The sequence below is a fragment of the Urocampus carinirostris genome, chromosome 3, assembly GCF_059441175.1.
Source record: "Urocampus carinirostris isolate Australia breed hairy pipefish chromosome 3, RoL_Ucar_1.0, whole genome shotgun sequence".
NCBI lineage: Eukaryota > Metazoa > Chordata > Actinopteri > Syngnathiformes > Syngnathidae > Urocampus > Urocampus carinirostris.
In genome coordinates this window covers 32,151,471-32,166,910 of record NC_142351.1, presented here as the reverse complement: position 1 = coordinate 32,166,910, position 15,440 = coordinate 32,151,471, and the positions used below count along the sequence as shown (strand labels likewise).

Genomic DNA, 15,440 nt, shown 5'->3' with positions numbered 1-15,440 from the left:
TGAGTGTGAGATCCCTGTATTGAATGGTTATACATGTTCTTTATCATTTAACGCCACAATTCTGGGATTTACTTTTTGAAAATGGCTAAATCTTTAACATTTAATTATGAATATTAATACAATTAGTATGTAACATATTACCATAGTGGAGGCATGGAATTATCTTCACTTATGTCAAGGCAATAATGAGATCAAGAATTTTGGTTTGGCACACACCTCAGCCCCAAACAATTGAATCAAGGATAATATCTGTGGCGGATGAGTGGTTAGCACGCGAGCCCCACAGTGCAGAGATCCAGGGTTCAATTCCAGCTACCAGCCTCCCCGTGTGTGGTTTGCATGTTCTCCCCATTGGCTTTCTTCCAGGCCTTTGGTTTACTCACACATTCCAAAGACATGCATGGCTGGTTAATTGGGTCTAATTTCACCCTAGAATGGTTGTCTGTCTCTGATCCCTGCAACTGGCTGGCAATCAGTTCAGGTGTCCCCTGCCCATTGATAGCTGGGTTGGACTCCAGCAAGTGATAAGCAAGTGAAGCCTTCAGTATTTTTTCCCATTACAAGGACTTTGCTCATAATGAAGGATTACCTATTTATTGATGTTTTTATTCAAAAAGAGCAGCGTATAGACTTCATTTATTTATAAATGAAGGTAAGACAACGGCACATGTGTGTGATGGGCTATCGACCCATAAGGTCAATATCGAAAAATAACTAAGGAGAGGTCATCAATGTTTCTTGGACCAAATCAATGTAAGAGGATTTCCTAAATGTTTTTTCTGACAAAAAAACAATAATGGCCGAGAGGATGCAGGTTTGATTCCAGGCTCCTCTGAGTTAAATGTCAAAGTGTCTTCGGGCAAGACACTGAACCTCAATTGCCTTCATTTTGCAGGTAGTGCCTTACACGGCTGACTCTGTATCTGTGTATGAGTGTGTGTGATTGGGTAAGTGTGAAGTACATTGTAAAGCGCTTTGGGAGGTCTTCTGTGACTTACATAATTGTAGTCCATCTACCACTTACCATGAACATCTTTGGTAGAGTTCACATATTGCTTTTTTGCTTTGTCAATTATTGATGAATAGATATGAGTTGGTTTACCTGAATGGCCTCACCAGACACGGGCCTCACTCCACATCATTGCTGCCAGCTATTGACCACTATCCAGCCAGCTGTTGTGTGTACAGGTACACAGATCGCAATCTTAAGAAACACAATTTATTTCTGCAATACTCAAAAGAAAAAGGCCATTTCAAAAGCACTGTAGAACCCTGAAGCTGCAAGCCATTAAAGTAACTGACTGGAAAAGAACTGAATGCGTTTGCGGTGCCTATTTCATATATGGTAAGTTATCGTTGTGATCTGGTTTAGATTTACTTGAATACTGAATTCTTTACTATGTGTAAGTAGGATAGGTTTTGGGGAATCGTAAGTATTTTCTTCCCTGCATATTGTAGACTGTAAGTTTGCTACTCCTAGTAGTTAATTTATAATAAGAATTATAACAGCAATAACAACATTATTAACATTGTCATTACTGTACATTTATTATTGTATTGTTGATAATAATTGATCAATTGTCATTATTATTATTATCGATCCCGCAAACACGAACCATAAAGGGGCCTATTGAAGGTGCAATCCAAGTAAAGTCAATTATTCTAAATTTTAATTTGAGTGTAAACTAGGTTACTGTAAATATGAACAGGTCATCTGAGCCACTGTTTTAATCCAACCATCAATCCAACTTGCTGGCGTAAAAGGGTACATTAGTATCTGATTTAGACACTAATAGTAGCTATACGAGGCGAAAATACACAAAAGCTCCACAGAGTGGTTCAGACAATCTATGTGTAACACCAATCTAAAGAAAGCTTTTTTAAAATCGATTACGTTGTGCTTATTTGAGACGCTACTATTTACAAACCATGATCTTTTTCTGTCAATTGGCAGGTCAAACCTTATTTTGTATTTCTTTTTTATAGCTCCTACTTGAGTTGGTTTGCTGTGGTGAGTTGGTCACGGTGTCAAACTGCATTTTCTGAACTGTTACAATAAACCAGTTAACACATTGAATACCAACATGGCCCAGCTCCCCCGAGCTCCGCTTGTTTGTGAATAAATGTGCAGTGTTAGGAAAAGATCCCTTGTCATCGGTGATTACATTATGTAGGGTACGTAACTAATGTTGGTTGGGTTGGGTTGGTTGGTTGGTTGGTTGGTTGGTTGGTTGGTTGGTTGGTTGGTTGGTTGGTTGGTTGGTTGGTTGGTTGGTTGGTTGGTTGGTTGGTTGGTTGGTTGGTTGGTTGGTTGGTTGGTTGGTTGGTTGGTTGGTTGGTTGGTTGGAGCGTTCTCCATTCGGGCCCTGGTGCTGTGGAATGCTCTGTCCACTGAGATTCGATCTGCAACCTCAGTGGAACTGTTTTAATCTAGCCTTAAAACACACTTCAATTATATAGCTTATGAATGACCAATATTTCAGGATGACAATTTATGTGTATTATTTGTTATTTCAACATTTGTTGCAGCCTGGTCGTTCTGGAAGGGGGATTACCTCATGGTTTCTCCATTTACCTAATTTTGAGGTTTTGAAATTTTCCTTGTCTTCATGTAGGTTTTAGATCAGGGGATGGTGTAATAATAGTGTGTAGTTTGCAATATTCTGTGGTCTGTTGCAGCCCTTTGAGACTCCGAGTGATAAAGGGCTATACAAATAAAGATGACTTGACGTGACTTGACACATGCGCGCTCAGCTATGCTACGTCACATTTGTTTACAAACAGGAATGTATTGATGCTTTTGTTCAATGGGGGTAGCGCAAGTTAAAGTAAAATAAAACGTTTTTTCTTTTTTCCTGTGATGTCGTTTATATATTGTTTTCTTGCTCTGCATATCAATGCTGATTCATTAGTAAATCTGACTGCTTAGGTCACCAAACACGAACCTCACTACATGTCTGTCGCCTTTGCCTTTCCAGGGTGTCGTGCGAACGGTCTGCGGCACAGCGGCGCTGTGGCACCCTTATTCGCCTTAGTTCTACTGTAAAGCCCTTCTCCGCCCTCCCGACGCCAGCCCACAGCAACACGATACCGGAGACGAGCGGTCCAAACAAGCCTGCAAATAAATGAGGCGTTCCCATCCGCCCAGACTGTCTGTCTGTTTCCAGAACGGAGCTCCAACGCGCCTCGGAACAAGCGCAATCGACTGCCCCGGGGAAGATTAGCTCCACAGATAAAGACCCCCCTTGCCGCCACCTCTCCGGGGCATTTTTTTTTCTTTCGAAAAGCGTCTGCGCTATGAAACATTACGTTTTTTTAAAAGACCGAGAAATAAGCTAAACAGGAGGCGAAACTCGCTAGCAGTTGGCTAACGTCGATAGCATTTAGCCGTATGTGCTACTTGGCTAACGCGTAGTTACGCTCGAACATCCTGTTTGCACAGAAGACGGCGAGCGATATAAAAAGAAGTGCACCCGAAGATGCTGCCTGTGTAACCAAGTGACATATGTGTCTTTTCAAGCGACATTTGTTTTTCGTCTTTAATTAAGTTGTTTTATTGCAGGACACTAGCGTCCAACGGCTAGCATGGCTGCTTGTGGGGGCGGCTTGTCTTTTACATCCATTTTTTTATACGCCAAACAACTCGGCCGCATAGAATGAATACAGGAATCAATCACGGGACGACGCTAACTTGTTTACAACATAGTGAGCATCAAATGCATTTGCAAGAAGGAGCATCTCGACGACTCAGCTGAAGGAATAAATATTTTTGTGGTAACTGCTTAAAGAGCACACTCAAGAAAGTTTAACATCGTTTATGAGGACCAAACGCCTATTACAAGACCAAAGCCGATCATGTTTTTGGACCGAACTACAACTATGCAGTGTGTCGTCAAATTCGGCTTTTGCCTGGCTCTTCTCCTTACACCGGTTGCGGGTAAGTAGGCGATATAAATTACTGTCTTGTAAATATTTAATGCATTTACTGTACACTAAACACGTCACTCGATAACGTCGTTCCGGCTTTAACTCTCCGCTTTGCTTCTTCGTTTAAATTGCCTCCATATTCTGTATTCCCGTTCTGCCTGCATGCCCTATCCATAGTAGGTTTTTTTTTTTTGCAGTTGCTCTCCCTGAGCTTCCCTTAGTGTTGCCTTCACGTATCATTCATCTTGAGTGCTGAAGCAAATACCCATACGGGCTCCCTTGTAATCGTTCTGTGTACAAAGGCCTGGAAAAACACTGCCAAACATACTGCAGGCCTTGTCTGCCAAGTTGTGCCCCAGCCTCCCCCCCTTTCCAGACTGGGTTGAGGCCAGGCTTCTGTGAGACCTTGAGCATGATAAGATACTCGCATGGGCTGCACTGTGGTGAAGGAACAATGTATGCAGGGAATGTGTCGTGACGATGGGATAGATTCTGTTTGTGCTATACTGTATGAAAGGGTGATTTAATGGCTTGCGTTTGAGTAGGGTACTTGAATCAGTGAAATCACCATCAAAATGTATGAACTAGAATGCATTCTTAATTTGACATACAGTAGATTAACGCATTTGATACGGGACTGAGAGCGCAATCTCATAATTATAAACTAGTCATGGTATGTTTCCTTAAATATTACGCTTCTTCGACACATCCTATTGTTGGTTCTTACTCTGCAGTTGTGTTTAAAACTTTAAAGACAAAAAACTGAAATTGACTCAAACGCAGTGTGTTAACCTTCATCACATTCATAGTTATGATTCGCATGTTTTTAGGGGCGTAGTGTAAGTTGTAATGATATCCAAACGCCGCAATATGATGGCATAGAAATATAGGCCGCGAGATAAAATCATTTTCAAAATGCTTGTGTGGATGTTGTTGCAAAGAAATAATGCTTACAACCTTTCCTATTATATTGAAGCACTTTCTTGCAATTGATCAAATCTCAACAAAATGACTTAATTAACAAGTATATTATGGTACCCCTTTGATTTAGCACAGATTTTGTTTGTAAAAACATGATAGAACATGCCTCATTAAGATTAAAATTGGACTAGTATACTAAAAATCAGAGGGTGTTGGAATGGTACAAATGGAAATAATCACAGCCTCTTTAACCATGTTATTGCGTTTAGTATTGTGACATGATAATTATGATTTATTTGGGGTCCTTTTTAAATGGCACTGTCTCAATTTTGGTTTTATTGTAACATCTCTATGATTTGCTTCAATTTAGTTCAGGTAAAAGAATGTTTGCCTCTCCAAAATATCCCTTTGAATGTGAAACAGATCAAAGTTTGAGCTCATAAAAATTAACAAAACGTCTTAAAATGTATATTTGCGATGTCCTGAACGGTATATAAACACATTTCATCATGACACAGAAGATACGCTGGAAGCATCTACCTCCATAGCGAGCCATTGTGTTCTTCAGTCATTTAAAGTAAGTTTTATATCAGGTACATTATTGGTTTCAGTGTGGGTGCATCTCAACCAGTATTATGCAGTAAATTACGTGATCAATGTGGATAAACGCTGTAAACACTCACAGTTAAGTTACTTAACGAAAAACGTTTGAGTTTATAGATGGTAATGAATTTGTCTGGTTGAATCAAGCCTTGTTTAAGCCTTCTATAGAAAATCATTGACTATGTGCACAATGGAAAGGTTGGCTTCATGTCAATAATGTTCCAGTTTAATGATGAAATGTGCTCTGACATTTAATGTGTAATTTTGCCAATACCTAACTGATAGATGGTTCATACTTTCAGGATCCGGTAGGTAAATGTGTAGGTCAAAAACTGTTGAGGAAATGTTGAAGCACTTACTTGGAAACAATACCAATTTATACTGCGTTTCACGTTTTTTGAATTAAACGTAATATCTGTGAAAGCTTCATCAAAATTAGTTTGGGAAAGATGGGACATCCTGTACCATATTCAAGGCTGATTGGACAACAAATGTACCACCAATTTTGTTTGGACCAATCTCGGCAATGAATAAAAGTTACGATGGCGATATGCAATTGGATAATGGTAGATAGAAATAAAAAGCCTGTTTTAATAGTCATCTCAGCACATCAAAACATTAACCGACTTTACTCAGATAAATGAGGAGTGAGATTATTATTGGTGGAGTCGGTCAATTTATGATACAAAGGATTGGCCAGTCACCAAACAGGCAGTATGGGAAACTCTCTTTGGGATTTGGAGTGTCAGCAAAGGCCCCATCCCCCAAAATTAGGTGTTAGTTGGCAAGTCTCTACAATAGTCGCACTTTCGCTTAAAGCCCCAATGTGTAATAGCTCGCCACTAGATGGCACTGTGTACGAGCGAGGGCCAGTTATACACCGCACAGTGTGGCACCATCCTGCCGGACAAACATGGCGGGGACCTAAGTGGGGATTCCTCAGCGTGAAATAGGTTGCAATTTCTCGGCCTATTTTTTTATTTTATTTTTAACTAAAATGTAACATTGGTGTGATGGTTCATGTATTTTTGCCTTGTATTCATATCACTGTTGGTTTGTTTTTCTGGATGAAATTTTTTTTTTGGACCACTTGGAGGCACTAAATATTACACACGGTCCCTTCGGGGCACCCATGCCCAAAATAGGAGTATCCTGTTTTATGTCCTTGTGAATGAGTGTTCTGCTTCTTTTTGTGTTTGTATCTTTAAAAAACAGTTTAAAAGAAAGTAACTTATGGTAAATTTTTCTATTGTTATGGAAAATTAAGGTGGCGATCCACTAGCCTAAACCTTTTTACCATTATAATAAATGTGTTAATTATAATTTTACTGTAAGCATCGGTATTTCTATTATAATGTGTCAAAATTTTGTTGTTTGGATATTCAATATTAGGATGTATTACACAACTCGTTTTGACTTGGCTTCAAGCAGAGAAAATCATTGAGAGGATGTGGGTTAAGTAAGTAGCTGATAATTTAAATACTAAATACCTATTCCAATATGATCAAGTATCTCATCATCAACATCATTGTCTGTATGCATTACTGCAAAATGCAAATGTGACAAGTTTCTGTATGCATTGCATTGTTTACTGTTTGTGAATAAATTAAATTAATACGGGCAACATTTTCATTGGCAATTAATAAACAATGGCAAAATGATTATATTTTTCAATTTAATAACAACGCATGATTGGAAAGTGTGTAGTATTGTGTATCCTGTGCTGAAGGTTTTTAATTTTAATTAAAATATACCTAATGCTGATAAAGATAACAACAGTAAATATAATTATTACAATTCTTCACAAAATGCCATCTCATTCCTAATACCAGGGGTTGTAAATACTTTTCTTTTCTGCCACTGAAATTGCAAAAAAAAGGAGCTTTATGTTTGAATGTTTTCTATCTTCAGTTGGCGATTGGAGACGTACATAAGTCGTAATGAACTGTTTTTACACTTAATTTGATTTTCTGGTTTTATAAAATAGAAAATTGATTATTTGTCTCGGACTGTATCCAACTGGAATTTTGTACTCCCATGATTTGCAACTTTACATTGTTGGTTCTCATTAGATTTTCAGATAGTTTGGTGTTATGAAACCACGTGTTGACCAAATCAGTGTCACTTATTTCAAGTAACATCTGACTTATGACTGGGATCAATTCTGACCAACCGGTTTTACGTCGGATTGGACATAGGTCCAAATCTATTACAATGGCCCAATATGCCGCTGAGATGTTATCTAGTAAAATAATATATTGGTAGATTGCTGTGTGAGAGTGAAATTCCGGGATGCCAGCCGGCTGCCAACATTTTGGCACACATTGCCGAACTGCTACACTTTAAAGTGCCAGAGTTTGAACTAGAAAAAAAAATAGCATTGACTGTGAAAAAAGAGCATCTGCTGGCTATAGTATAGTTAGGGATATGAGTGGACGAAATTCAAGCAAGTTATAAGATGGATGTTTTTCATATAACTATTGAATTGCAACATCTGATTTTGAATAATTTGTCACACTCCTTTTAACCACCATGCTAAACAAAGACATTTAGGACAGGGATGTCAAACTCAATTGCGCAAGGGGCCAAAATTTAAAACACACTTAAGGTCGCGGGCCAACCAGGATAAATCGTAGTGAAAACGTGCCCTATATATTTTGAAAGGTACTTCTTTCCAAGTCAGCGTTGGTTTGGCTTTGCGTGTATCTGAACAGGATTAATGGCTCAAGTTTTTCAACGAGATGAAGAAAATTTGCATGCAATTAAATTTGTCTCTAAGCCATAGGTACTCCCGACCCCTGGTATATAGTATAGTATACGTCATGTATGAAGGAATAGTTACAGTGACTAAAATGTCAGAATATGATGTCCAGGCATGAGAAAGCGTTGTTCATATTGACGGGCCATTAATATCAATAATGTAAAATGGTCTTGCTGGCCGTATATGATTACACGGCGGGCCGGGAGTTTGACACATGTGCATTAGGAAGTAGTGTTCATAATGATAAAATGTCCTACCGGCTATAAACTTGTTCTCAGATAACACCATCCCTGTTGGAAGTCTATGGCCAGCATAATAATTTAATTTACATCTTATTCACTTGATTTTGGTTGAATCTAGTTAAAATAAAATGCATTGATGGTATCTTATATGATCTGGGTCTTCAGAGGGCCCTGCATCATACATTGTATTATTAGAAAGGTGGTAGGAAAAAATGTTACAGCAGCTTTATACCTATACTTGGTAATACTAGTCATGTTCTCTCCTCGTCTATGCTTGGCTTTGTGTACTTGAATGAGATTTAGCAGTGAATGTCCATAATTTCACTCACTCCACTCAGATGACCGCTTCCTGAAAAACTGTTGCATGACACGCTAAGGGAGGAGGCATGCTAAGGAATTGGTCCTTGACCCAAGGTAACATTGTTACTTAATGAACTAAAAAAAAACATTCTATATTTGATAGTGAGTCTGTATTTGAGGCATGCACTTTTAAGTTACTAGCGCTATTTTGGGCATTTACAATTTTGTCTAAAGTGCCAACATTTCTAGTTTATAGTTGGAATATTCAGAATCTTTCACCGTCGATGTACATGCCAAGTATGAATACTTTTTCTACTTTAGATGCACAAAATCTTGATTCCGCCCAAAAAACAACTAAAATGAGTTTAAAATATCAATACAAATTTTAATATTTCTTGTCATTGCATATTTTTTTGTTTTCAAACTGTCTGTTATAAGCCAGGCTTGTTTCTGATGTTAATTGGGTTTTGTCATTAAAACAAAATAGAAATGTCATCATGGTTCTATATAAAAAAAATATAAAGACTAAATTTTGAGTAATTAAGTATTCACAAATGAGAAAAAAAAAACATTGAGTATCTCTTTGCTGTTTCTGACTGAATGGAATGAAGGACACCGCTTAAGTGCAGTCAAGGAAAACAATTTAGAAAGAACAGAGCCACATCCGGAGTGTCACATTTTACCTAGTGCTCGTTGGTAGCCTCTCATATTGCATTTTGTATGTACCTATATTTTCACATTATTTACCTTCACAAGTTAAGTTTTGTCTTTTTATATGGGTCAATCTCACTCTAAATGTATGCAAGTTTTACAATTTTTACCTCAAATTCACTTATCTTGTTCTAAAAAAAAAGCTTTCTTGATCTATGCAGTTACTGAAACTTTGTTAAAATCTAAAGATCAGCATTCAAATAATTGAAATAAATTTAATGTTGGTATTTTAATTAAGTCATGTAATCATTGGGGAACAATGCCTACTGTGGTAATCCAAAACTGTTCAATTCCTATACAGAAATGTATGAAAGTATCATAGTCTTTACCAATCTTTTTGACAATAGATAGTTGTGAAAAGGTGCAATCTGCATTGTTGACATAACTGGACATTTTTGTCAATTGATAAACGGAACACCGTCAAATTGAATGAGGCACTAAAACTGTAAACAACTTTAGATCAGCCAACCCTATTTGGAGAGGACCCCTGGTGAACACAATGTGCTCAATAAATCATCAGATGTTACCCCTATGTCTGTCTGTAATGACGGAACACCACCCCAATCAGCTGTGTTTTAATCACATATTTGGGAAAGTTCGAGTATAAATGGTGAAGGAGGTGTGGGTGCTTGGTTGTGACACAGAAGCACTGTGGTCAGTGATTGTGGCCCTACGATTCAAGGGCAGAGTAAACTGTGGGATTAACATAACTGTACCAGACTCAGACACAGACTGAGTAGGGGTGGCGCTTTTAGAGGGTGGCAGTCGTTACGCAACAGATGGCACGGATTAAGAGTGTACTTGCCCCCACCTCCTCGCTTCAATCATTAAACAGGCTTGGAATATTGGGGGTGTCAGCAAAGGCCCCATCCCACTTTAGCAATGAGAGCGCATCCAAAACAGCCTTGGCAGGTAGATTAGGACTAATAAATAGATTGACTTTCTGCAGGGATGGAATTTTCAGTCTCAACAGGGAAGAAATATTTGATTATTTAAAATATTTGATTTCACTTTGATTGGGATTTCTTTCAGGCGGATACAGTGAGGAAGAAATGTGTTAGGTATGGCAGCAAAACCCCAAAATTGGCCAGAAATTTAAATGTGCGCCTTACAATCTGGTGCGCCTTGTGTACAGGGAAAAAATTGTAAATTCATACCAGTGTATTATCATATTTTTGCAATTACTGATGAATCGATATGAAATTGTGGTCAGCAATACATAACAATGGTGGCAAGGGGAATCCAACACAGATAACGACAGTAAGTGTGCCGAATCCTAAACAAAAAGCTACTAGGGAGATAGGTGACAAAGGAAAAGGCAGTCGGTCTTATCTCATTATCACAATATTATTTGTCACGTTATTAAATGCAAATGTTAGAGAATTGAGAAAAATAAGTGATTAAAAATCGGTATAACATTTTTCTCAACTCAATCTGAGCATTGTGAGTTGCAAACATTGTTGAATACGTGCGGCAATGCGTTTAAATATTTTAGGGCAACCAAATTACTTCCCACAATGCCTTTCCCTTAATTCAGTTCAGAATACTGTGCACTTTAGTAAGACTTAGCGAGTGGGCGATGCAATACTGTATTTCAGTGGTCGCCAACCTTCTCCCTCCTAAATGTATGTAAATCAGATGGTCACATAATATCTGTCCAGGTATCCATTCTTAACTTTGAGATGTATAAAGAATTGCCATATAAACAATGATTACAAGTTCACTCATATGTAAATCATCAACTTTGACTTCATCCTATCCTCTAAACTAGTGGTCCCCAACCTTTAATGTCTGATAATACCCTCGCGACCCGGCCCAATAGTAGCAACATGGTACAGTCACAACAAATAGTGTAACAATGATATAAAACCTAATTTAGTGTCGTCTGTATCCCTAGAAGTCTAGTGCCTAGGATCCGGCTTGCTTCCTGCTGCAATCCAGGTTTGATTCTAGTTGCATCCGGTTTTTGCAGTTGTGGTCAGCAATCAAAGCAAAAATTTGGTACTTTATTTTTAGTGCAACCCTTCCTCTTACTATAGTTTTAAATCCATGCACTTCATACACTGATACAGTATATATTTGAAAAAAAAATATCACAGAAGACAAATTTTTGGGGGTGTGCCTGATAGTGCGGAAAATCCGGTACATATCTTAACAATCCTCAAATGTCATTAATTCTCTATCAGTATAGAGTAATAATGGCTAAACATAATCTATAAACGTATTTAATTAGATGGGAAAACATTTTCAATATGATTAACAACATTTGTGATTCCAAGTGGAAGGCATTCTTAAAGATTCGTGTGAATTCAAATCAGGAATTCTCTAAAGACACCCTGGAGTATCGTAACTGCAGTATCTTGCATGTCTCCCTACGGGCCTTGGCAATAGGGTCAGATTAGATTTGTTGTTTTTCTGCTGTAAGGCTGAGCGGAAGGGGTTGTCTGAGGGGGTAGAGAGGGGGCACTAAAAAGCCAGTTCTGGGGAGGAGTTTACTGGGCTAAAGTGGGGGCTAACTGGTGGAGGGGGTGAGTATTAACAAATATCTGGGCCATGGGTAACCACTAAGTGCCCGCCATCGTCTAATGAGGAAGCTTGCAAAGAGAGCTGCACTCGACCTTTTTCGATATCCCTTTCTCTCTCTGTCATGTGTCACGCTTCACTGGGTTTGCTTGCATGCGCTAACCAGCTATGCAGGGAAGCAGTGGAGGCTAAACTAAAACCGCTGCAAAGAAACTAGCAACTCTGCCATGGGCCAATCAGACAAAAAAATGTGATTGGGATCCAACCTGAAATGTTCCTAAAGAATTGAAAGAATTTGTGTGAAAAAACTGACCTCAGTCAAAAGTAGCTTTAGAAAAAACAATGACAATTGGAGAGGCAGAAGCGTTCTGTTTTTTTTAAATAGTGAATAGCCATGGTTTCAACTCAAGTTCATGGCAACACAGGATATTCCCTCATCATAATTTTTTTGTCTTATAACATGTAAAGGACTGTACATCAAACCTGGGTCGCAGCGGTGAGAGTGCGACACTTATCATTAGACCACAGATAACACACAAAGCATCGAATTGTATCCCTTGATCACGCTATTTTTACTCATTGTACCAGAAACACCAATTTCCATATTGCAGTTTGATAGGTTCACCCCGTAACGTTCCTCTAAAATTCGCCAAAAATCCCATCCCAAGACGTACCCAATGTAAATTGAATGCTGTTCTCGAACCATTTGGATAACCTGGGCGGTTTTGTTCTCTTTAGAGCGGTAAGACTCTGATGTTCGGTCCCAAACTGAACTAATGACTGTAAGTGCTATTAACATTGAGTAATCTGTGTTGGAACACGCAAAAATTGAAGCTTTCTATTTTCACCTAAAAAAGTTGCAATAAAATATCTGCAAATGAGTGTAGCATGGGCATCTTAGCTGGAAAACAGATGGGACATTAGCGAGAAGACCTACCGGGTACCTTGACAAATCCGACCACAATCTGAAAAACGAAACCTTGTATTTTACACATTTCTCTAAGGGTATGTAAAAGTGTTTCCAAAAGTGGCCACTTGGAGACAACCAGTTCACAACACTAAAACTTTAGAAATTTTGAATTTCACTTGGGACAATTTTTTAGACATTGTGAAAGAGTTGTATTTTTTGACTTCTCCTTCGAACGAAGCAGACATGCTTTTAGGCGGATTTTTGTTTTTTAATATGTTTGCATTATCATGTATTTTGGAGTAAATTATTTACACAGTTAGATTATTTCGCCATCCCCTGATGTAGTGAAGCCATTTTGCATACTTTCAATGTTCAATGACGGTCAGGGGCTGTAATTGGCGAGTTACATCGACTTTATAGTTTTCAGGTATAGTATTTCAGACTGATAGTGATGTTTCTGTGATGAGTATATCTTGAAATGGTCATCATATCTTGAATTCCAAGAGTTTGTTTTCCAATGATATGTGGCATGCCTTATTTCAGTGACTGGTGAAATCGTACGGACACATTCTGGTGGCCCCAAGTTAAGGGGTTAAACAGTCTACTGAATCGCCTGTGCAATAATAACGTTGGGGTTAAATATGCAGATGTACATAAAATAACTTGTACAGTATTTTGTTTAAAGACTTTTAGTTTTCTCCACTCTAACATTCATTGTTGAAGAAGTATAGAGACCTTTTTAACCTGTCATTCAGAATGCACAACAAAATTCCCTATGCATATCAGTGTTTCTGGCACCGTAGAAATAGTATGATAATGAGGTAAGTTCTAATTTATTTCCGTATGTCACTTAATACAGGTGGAAAAGTGTCTGTACCACGACCTGGATTCAAATCTTTTTTCATACAATGTTTTGTTATTTTGATCAGCGTTGCTTGTTGACTAATTAATCATTGCACAAATACAACTTTATACCCTTCAACTTTGTTTAGTAACGCACACCTGTTATTGATGTATGCATTTCCAATCTTATCGATCTTATTCGGCGGTATATAATGTGCATCATGTTATTAGGCGCACCTACAAATTTTTTGCCAATTTGGGTTTTTTTAGTTGCGCCTTATAGTCTGGAAAACACGGTTCATGTGTAGTATTGGTTAACTTGCAATCGTGCTTGTCCTCTGCATTTATATTGTTTGTTTACTGTATACTTCCCATACTTGCCGTAATGTGTTACATTATTGTTACCTAGTGGGTTGATTGTTTATTTTTTTGACAAAGTCATAGTCTAGCTGCAAAGAATTCATGCTGCAAGGCGATTTGTTTTAAAATGTACATTCAAGAATAGATGTTCTGTATTGTTTACTGTACTACATTTTGCATCCGGTCAGACCATCAGTAGCCCACAGTTCCAGTCTGTTTTTTTTACTGTCTCGACTTTTGACACTGGCTCTGCACTTCCTTCTATTGTTGCAATGTATTTCCTTCATTGCAGCTTGTATAAAAATGTCTGCCACCCCTCCCATAAGCAGGGCAATTCCAGTAATTTTGAAGCGCAGTCCAGGAAATGGATTCATGGAAGAAAGGCTTTTTCTCTAAGACGGTCAGCCTTATAAGCAAGTTTGTAAACGTAGTAATTTGGTTGTTGGGTACCATTTTCCTCATTAGAGCACTTCTTGGATCTGATGAGTAATAATGGCAAATATAAATGGGCAGCGATGAAGGTAAAAATATTACTTGACATTAAATGTTAATATTAAAACTAGTCAACAAACCTCTAAAAATGTGGATTCTGACATTATTTTGCACTCTATATCAGATAAAGAATGTTTTTATTTTAGGTACAGTAATCTATTTTCATGTTGTGTTTTCTTGGTCAGGAAAATGCTTGAATTATGGGTGAAGTGCTTGAAAATGTTAAGGGATCCAACTTAAACAAACCTAGTTCACACATGAGTGACTTTCCTTGGCTTTCACACACTTTAAATATATTGTTTGTGTTGGTGGGATCAATGATAATAATAATGATAACCCCAAATAATCAATAATAATTATAAACACTGTTATAATGTCTTGTCATTAGATATATATTATATAAAATATACATTAAAAATAATTCTATTATTGTTACAATACTTATTAATAAAAATATCTACTAACTAGTAGCAAACTTACAGTCTATATAAAATAACATCAATGGAGAGCAACGCAGAAAAAGCTAAAGCTCAAAGCAAACTCTCGTTTCTACAACAAAGTGACTTAGAGGAGCAGCAAAAGCAGATAAAGGAACTGAATGATGCACATTAAATTCCTAAACAATTTGCCCTTTGGTCTTACCTTGATGTTTGTTTGAATTCAGTTTATGTACTTTCTGTTAATATGGAACTGTTTGGATGATAATTGGTGAGAGTGTGTGAATTGATAACTCATTATGCATTTACAAGGAGAAATCTGGCATGAACCAATCAATAATAGCTCTACAGTTTGCAGATGTGCTGTCCGTAATAAAAATAACAAGAAAATTGGATACAACATGAACCTG

At 37.8% G+C, this 15,440-nt stretch overlaps 1 protein-coding gene across 1 annotated transcript in view; it reads left to right on the top strand.

Annotated features, from left to right (window-relative positions):
• Positions 1-3,033: 3,033 nt before the first annotated feature.
• Positions 3,034-15,440, top strand: part of LOC148369469 (bone morphogenetic protein receptor type-2-like) — a 33,165-nt gene continuing 20,758 nt past the window's right edge. The window contains exon 1 of the mRNA XM_088331496.1: positions 3,034-3,937. Within this exon, the coding sequence (XP_088187622.1) occupies positions 3,856-3,937 (82 nt within the window). The 5' untranslated portion in view covers positions 3,034-3,855. The remainder of the gene's footprint in view (positions 3,938-15,440) is intronic.